Genomic DNA, 7,318 nt, shown 5'->3' with positions numbered 1-7,318 from the left:
AGGCTGGTTCTCTCAGCAATGCCTAGGCAAAATGAGGCTTTGGTGGGAAGGGGCCTGAGCCTGCTTGAGTGGGGAGGGTCTGAGTTCTCGCTCTGAAGCACAGGTGACAATCTCCCCTCCGTTTCACAGGGAATTTGACAGCAGCAGGGTGATCCTGGCTGCCCCGCTGCTGCCGCCTCTGCTGAGTGGGCAGGGACAGTGGACAGGCTGCTCAGGAGCTGAAAAGAAGGCAGTGGCCCAAGGAGGTAGAAGAGAAAAGGCATCTCTTTACAGCCACAATCTCTAAAGGGCTCTCCCAAATAGTAGAGGTGCATAGAAGAGGGTGTTTAGGAGCATCTTTTTTCTAGGAAAACTGAGTTTGGGGGAGATGGGCCCTGTCCCCTGGTGAAGATGCAAAAGAGGAGCAGGGCATGAAACCTTCATCATGTGTTCTTTGCTCCTTGACTAGAGTGTGGCTCAGCCCCAGATGCCTGGGCAACTCCCTGGGCTGAGATGGGGTTCCATATTCCCCGAGGCCTAGTGTACCTACAGGAGCAAGTCACACAGGAGGGGCAGGAGAGGAGGCCTCTTCCTTCTTTGTGTCCGGACAGAAGTGGCCGCTGCGCCCGAGTCGGTCCCCAGCAAAGGCCCAGCAAGCAAGCGGACTGCACAATGCCACGGCTGTTCAGTCAGCTCTCGCCCTACCACGTCCTTCCTGCCTATCACTGCCCTTCCTCCCTCTCACTCTCTGCACACTTTCCTTTCCGTTCTCTTTTCATCTTGCCTCCTTTCTTTTCTTTGATTCTCTCCTTTCTCCTTTTTATCCCAATCCTCCATTTTTTCTCCTTCCTTCCCCCTCCCTCCCTCCCTTCCTTCCTCCCTTCCTTCCTCCCTCCCTTCCTTCTTCCCTCCCTCCCTCCCTTCCTTCCTTCCTTCCTTCCTTCCTTCCTTCCTCCCTCTCTTCCTCCCTCCCTCCTTCCCTCCCTCCCTCCTTCCCTATGGACCTGATGCCTTGTATCAGTTGTTCTGTCTCAGGCTATCTCAGGCTCATTCTCTCTCAGGCTCTGTCCCCTGACGTCCTCTTGGTCACAGTCTGGCCCTGGGCCCACCAAAGGCTACATGTATCTGCCAGCAGCCACCCAAGAGCTGGGTAGGGTCCCCAGACGCAAAGGGCTGGGGAGGTGCTGATGGTGCTGGGGATTTGCAGAAAGCCTCGGCAGAGGAAAGAGAACCTCCTGTCTTTTCCTTGAACTGGTGAGGGAGAATTTTTGATTGACAGCTAACCCAACTCCATCAAGGCCAAAGAGATATTCTGTTTCTTGCTGTAATTTGGATTTTATAGACCAGTCCAGTCTGGGGAGGAGAAGATAGTCAGAGCCGAGGGTGAGGAGGCTGAGGCCCCAGGTTTCCTCTCCCCAGCCAGGCACTTCTCACATCCCCCCATGCGTCGAAATCCTAGCCCCGCTTGTCCGAAAAGGAAAGAATTGGAGAGGGGGAGGAGCAGGGACTGGTGAGGGGGCCTGGAAAGCTGGGGTCAGTGCTGTGGGCTTCAGAATTACCCTTCTTCCCTCAACTTTCCACTCCCCCCCCCAAACACACATACTACACTCTCTGGGACACCTCTCTCTATCCCTTCTCCACCCCAGAGGAGACAGGTTGACATAGGTGCAGGAGAAAACCTGCCTCGGCCCCCACCCCTAATGTTTGGTCCCTCCTGGGGATAAGAGTGGGAAAGAAGGGCAGGCATCTTGAGTCTGGGAAGCCTTGTCCTTCCCTGCTGCCTCAGAGCCTGCATCTCAGGCTCAGCTCCTGCTTGTTTCTTTTAGCGCAAACTGGGACTCTTCCCTTCTGACCCTGAAATTGCACCCTACCTTCAAACTCTTTCTGCCATGCCTAGGGTGCATCTGCCTCTAGGGACATCACTTGCCCTTATCCCCCACCCCTCCAGCCAACCTCCCTACCACCTCTCTTGCACCCACACTGAGAATTTTCTGCTTGCTTAAAGCTCACCTTTACTAAACAACCATGGGACAGTCTGATGGAAAGCAGAGGGCTGGGCACCGAACCCCAAATTTAAGGAGAAGGGTAGCAACCAACTTATTGGGGGGAGGAATCCAAGTTGTCTGATCTTGCTTAAAATCACACTGCCTCTCCAGAATTCCTGTGTCCGACCCCAAAGAAACTGCTTTCTCTCATCCCTCCGTTGCTTTTTTCCCGTTCCAAAAACAGCCTACAATTTTATTTAATGAAGGACACATTTATGAACAATCAAATGATCCTCATAAAAATTTTATTGAAGGACGTAAAAACAAGCTACTTGCCCACGACCGAGGTCGCTCTCTCGCCTTGCCTGCTCTCACCCTGGCACTCTGCAGACTGAAGAGGGGGTGACTTCTTTTTATTGGGCGGGGGGTGAGTATGAATGTCTCTGAGATGGAGTTGGGTGCAAAGGAGGGTGAGTAGGAAGATGGGATGGGGACGACCCATTTAAGTTGTGTAGATCTCTCCTCCACTTCTTCAAGCTGGCAAAGAAAGATAAATAGATATAGACAATAAATTTAAAGAAAAAAAAGGCGCTTGCATATCTGTGCCAAAGCAGAGAGGACTTCTAATGATAAAGGTGTATGAGATCCTGAGGTCCTACCCCTCCCACCCACGAACCACCTTCCCTAAGCTTCTCCTACCCTAGATTTGGGGGGCTGAGTTGGCCAGTGGCAGAAGGACTCTCCCGTTTCCCTCTTTCCCTCCCTCCATCCCAGGTTCCCCAGTCCCCTCCCACCCTCCCTCCCTCGCTGCTGCTGCTGCTCCTGAAAGAAATACATACATACACACTATTTAAAAACGCATTTTTAAAAGCCACGTTCCGAACTGACAATCGCTGATCTCGGCTCGCGCAGAGACTGCGGGAGCGTCGGGGCCGACAGAGACGGATTACGTCAAGAAATAGTTCCTCCACCTACCTCGGCGGCCTCTGCGCCCCTGCGGGGCTCCTGCGCCCAGCTCGGCCCTTGGGGTCCAGGAACCCTGGCTTCGGGGACTGGCATTTTCGCCCCATTAAGAAATCCTCCTAGGGGTGGGGGTTGGAGACCATCTGCTTATGGGTGGACATGGGCAAGGGGGTTCTCTGATGAGATACGAGTTGTCCTGAGGGGGTGGCTCATGCCTTAGATCCAGAGTTCCGGACCCCCAGGAAAACGCAGGTCTCGGGGATCAGCAGAGAAGGGGGTGGGAGAAAGGGGGGGAAAAGCAAGGAAAAAAAAGCCCCTGCGCATTGATCCGCGCCGTATTTTTGGGTAAATACGATCACGTGGGGGTCGGGGAGCCAATGAGCTGCGGGGAAAAGGCTGGAAAAATAATTACCTGCCTTGATTGTTCTGTGAGCAGATAAAAAGTACATATACAGTTCATACAATAATCTTATGTATGTAAAACCCCGTTACGATGTCGGCGACGGGGCCCATCAGTAACTATTACGTGGACTCGCTCATCTCTCACGACAATGAAGACCTCCTAGCGTCCAGGTTTCCGGCCACCGGGGCTCACCCCGCCGCCGCCAGACCCAGCGGCTTGGTGCCGGACTGTAGCGATTTTCCGTCCTGTAGCTTCGCGCCCAAGCCGGCTGTGTTCAGCACGTCGTGGGCGCCCGTGCCCTCGCAGTCGTCCGTGGTGTACCACCCGTACGGCCCCCAGCCCCACCTCGGCGCCGACACGCGCTACATGCGGACTTGGCTCGAGCCGCTGTCCGGCGCCGTCTCCTTCCCCAGCTTCCCGGCCGGGGGCCGTCACTACGCCCTCAAGCCGGACGCCTACCCCGGGCGCCGCGCCGACTGCGGCCCGGGCGACGGCCGCAGCTACCCGGACTACATGTATGGCTCGCCCGGGGAGCTGCGCGACCGCGCCCCGCAGACCCTGCCCTCGCCCGAGGCGGACGCCCTCGCCGGCAGCAAGCACAAAGAGGAGAAGGCCGACCTGGACCCCAGTAAGTTGGGAGCAATTTTCCTTTACAACCAGCGCAGGAGGGGAGGGGAGGCCGGGCGGGGGGAGCCAGATTACAGCCCCTCGGAGCTGCGCAGGGAGCGCGGGAGAGGGGCGAGGGAGAGGGGCGAGGACTCAATAAAAGCGAATTACCTTGGGGAGCTTTCAGGGGCAAGAAGGTCTAAGAAGGGGGCTCAGAGAGCCAGTTTGGGAGAGGACTGAGGGGGCTTCTCTCCCTGGAGCTGGCTTTGATGAGACCCCCCGCCCCCCACACACCCAGCCTAGGCTTTTTGGCTCAGTCGCTACTTTCGAAGAAATGCAGGAAGGGCCAGGGGATGGGGTGGCAGCGAGATTCATTTAACGGTTTGAGGTGGGATGGGGAGAAATGAGAAGGACACTGGGGGCAGAGAGGAAATACCCCAGAAAGAAAAATCACCCCTACCTCCCAGCCAGCATGGGGCTCCTCACCCCACTAGATTCATGAAACAGAAGGTCCATGGACTTCTCTTCCAGGAGCAATGGGTGAGGGGTCTGGGGGATTTCACAGCCTGGGAACTTAGAGGGATCAGGACTTCCAGAGGTGAGGGAGAGAAGTGGGGTCCCAGTCTCCTTAAACTTGAAAACCCTCTTCTAGGGTCTTTAGGAGAGAGGATTAAGGATGGAGGGTGAGGGATGAGAAGTGGGGAGAGGCATCTCCCCAGATTAGAGAATTATACACACACATATATACACCCCCATCCACCCCCCCCCCACACACAGGAGCCTTCTGAGTCTTGCAAAGAAGGGCAGGGGTAGGTTGGGGGGGGGCAGGTGGGAGCTGCAGGGCCAGAGAAAGGAGAAAGAAGGGAAAGAGCAGGGGAGGGGGTGCAGCCCCCTGGGTGTGAGGAAGTGTCTGGGGGAGTCCGAGGAGGGGGCTCCAGGAAATCCTTTCCTCCAGCCCCATAAGGGGCCAGGGCCTAATTATACCTCTCTGAGCTTTCCCTCCTTGCCCTCAGCTACTCCCATAAACCTGAAATTGGAGGCTTGGCTCCTGCAGAGCCTGTCCTGGGGCTGGCAAGAGAGAAGCCAAACAGGGAAGCTAAGATATAGGGGAGCCTGTTTCCAAGTCCAGCAGCTCTCTGGGGAGAGAAGAAAGGCTTTCCCCAGCCCAGCATCACCCTGAGAATTCGCCTCAACAGGGTTGAATTCGTAGAGCGGAGACAGGCGCTGGAGAGGGTGGCGAGGGGCTTAGGGACTCTCAGGGTCAGGAAGCAGAACTGTCGAAATTTCAGGACTTGGTCGTGGGCTGGGAGGATGGGAGGGGGCAGAGGAGGAGGGAAGTGGGGAGGAGAGAGACCTTGCTATAAAAATAAAAAACAAGAGAGAGAAGCGTTTATGGGCCTATGAAACGGTTGGGAATTTGGACTTTTTATGAGGATATTCTCGAATTACTACCCTTGAAGCTGAGGACCAGACTGTAGGGGCTTTGATTGCTTTGATTTCCTATAGTTTTAGGTGCTGGAAACTGAAGAAGGGGAAGATAGGGAGGGAGCAGAACGCAAAAGGAGTGAGGGGGGAGGATGATCCTAAAGCAAAACCTATCCAAATTCAGGTTCAATTATTGGGTTTGGGGAGGCTAGCTAAGCCTGGGGAATGGGGTGGAAGGGATCTTGGGCTGGAAAGGGGCTCCACTGATCCCTGCTTGTGTTTGGCCCTCTAGGCAACCCCGTGGCCAACTGGATCCATGCCCGCTCCACGAGGAAGAAGCGCTGCCCTTACACCAAGTATCAGACGCTGGAACTGGAGAAGGAGTTTCTCTTCAATATGTATTTAACCAGGGACCGTCGGTATGAGGTGGCCCGGGTTCTCAACCTCACCGAGCGGCAGGTCAAAATCTGGTTTCAGAACCGGAGGATGAAGATGAAAAAGATGAATAAAGAGAAAACCGACAAGGAGCAATCCTAAACCCTGACCCGGCCTGCTGCCTCGGCACAGCCAAGGGAAAAACAAAAACCCCACAAAAAAAAAAAAAAAAACCCAACCCAGGCGGGAGAGAGCACGAAAAAGAAAAGGAAAAAGCAAGATAGAGAAAAGCCAATCAGCTTAAAAAGAAAAAAAAAAAAGGGAAAAGGAAAACTCTTGCGATTTGGGAGGGTTCAGTGTTTGAGAAATTGGTGTTTTAGAGTTAGTCCTACCCAGCGAGGAGCAGGAGGCGGGGAGAGAATCCGCGTTCTCTTCTCCCAGCGCAACTGAAATAAATGACACACACAAATGTGATTTTTTCTCCTTTCTTCAGAGAAGCCAGTACTTGAATTGCTATATTTCTATTTTTTTTTTCCTGTATCGTATTTGGTCCGGGCCATCTCTCCCCAGGCCTGGGGTGCTCTGCGTGCAGATTTTGTACAAAAAAGAGACACACACATACACAATAACGATTCTCAGCCCAGGAACTGAGGGGCGAGGGCCGGGACAGTGTCGCAGGCTGGGTCCGGCGGCGCAGGCCGGCGCCTCGGGCGTGTACATAGCAGTGTTTTCTCTCATCCCCAGCGTCCGTCCTGTAACGTGCTTCTGTTTGTTATGGTAGAACAGCTCTGTGTTAATATATCGAAGTCACTTAAAAAACCAGAAACCCAACTGCATCCAGTTCTCGTTATTTCTCCTCCCTGTGGCTCCCAGGCTGCTGTCGTGGAGGAGGCAAGTGCTCAGATCCTTTGGGGGAGGCTGGAGCCAGGAAGGGGCTCCCTCGACCTCAAAAGGGCAAGTGCCTGTGGCTTCTCTCCAGGCAGAGTGGGATGGGGGTGAGGGATCCAGGGGTGGGGTGGAGGCCTGGGTATAGCTTGTGCTTGTGCCTGCTCCGCTGGCTGCCTGTGAGTTTCTTGGTAGCTTAATGGAGCCGGCAGGGGCGGGGCGGGGTGGGGGGAGGAGGGGGGCATGGCATGAATGGTTTTCCCTGGCTGTAATTAATTGTAATAATTTATGAGTACATGAGATTGGAGGGAAGAGATAGGTGAAGATAAAAGTTGGGTGCTGGGTGAGGGCCCAGGCTGGATTCTTGCCTGGCTGCATCGGTGCTTCGAGGGATGGCTGAGCGGGGCAGGTAGGGTGGGTGTGCAGTGAGGAGGAGGAAGACTAGCAGGCCTCAGGGAGCAGAACAGGCTCTGGGGACTGCGTTCAGAGTAAAAGGAGGAAGATGCATAGACAGAGACAGTGAGGCAGAGAGAGAAAGTTGAAGGAAAGGAAAGAAGGAAGTGGCAAAGCCAATAGTCAGAATTAGATATAGCTTTTACTCAGCGCATTTGTAGCTTCTCTCTCTTTCTGTCCCCTAGTTCTCTCTTCTTCTCAATTCTCTGTCTCTGTGATATTTAGTTTGAACGTTGGTCTGGGG

At 54.4% G+C, this 7,318-nt stretch overlaps 1 protein-coding gene and 1 long non-coding RNA gene across 2 annotated transcripts; one reads left to right on the top strand and one right to left on the bottom strand.

Moving 5' to 3' along the window:
- Positions 1–2,371: 2,371 nt before the first annotated feature.
- LOC118613692 lies at positions 2,372–3,237 on the bottom strand. Its single transcript, XR_004955702.1, has 2 exons — positions 2,940–3,237; positions 2,372–2,501 (listed from the first exon to the last, which is right to left on the bottom strand). It is a non-coding gene; the product is annotated as an uncharacterized LOC118613692 (long non-coding RNA).
- A 16-nt stretch (positions 3,238–3,253) lies between these two features.
- Positions 3,254–6,562, top strand: HOXC9 (homeobox C9). The gene is made up of 2 exons (XM_016142761.2): positions 3,254–3,958; positions 5,654–6,562. Exons 1-2 carry the CDS (start codon positions 3,421–3,423, stop codon positions 5,896–5,898), a joined length of 783 nt encoding a protein of 260 aa, XP_015998247.1. The 5' UTR covers positions 3,254–3,420; the 3' UTR covers positions 5,899–6,562.
- The last annotated feature ends 756 nt before the right edge of the window (positions 6,563–7,318 follow it).

The sequence above is a fragment of the Rousettus aegyptiacus genome, unplaced genomic scaffold (assembly GCF_014176215.1).
Source record: "Rousettus aegyptiacus isolate mRouAeg1 unplaced genomic scaffold, mRouAeg1.p scaffold_m13_p_2, whole genome shotgun sequence".
Lineage (NCBI taxonomy): Eukaryota > Metazoa > Chordata > Mammalia > Chiroptera > Pteropodidae > Rousettus > Rousettus aegyptiacus.
This window is presented reverse-complemented; position numbering and strand designations above follow the sequence as displayed.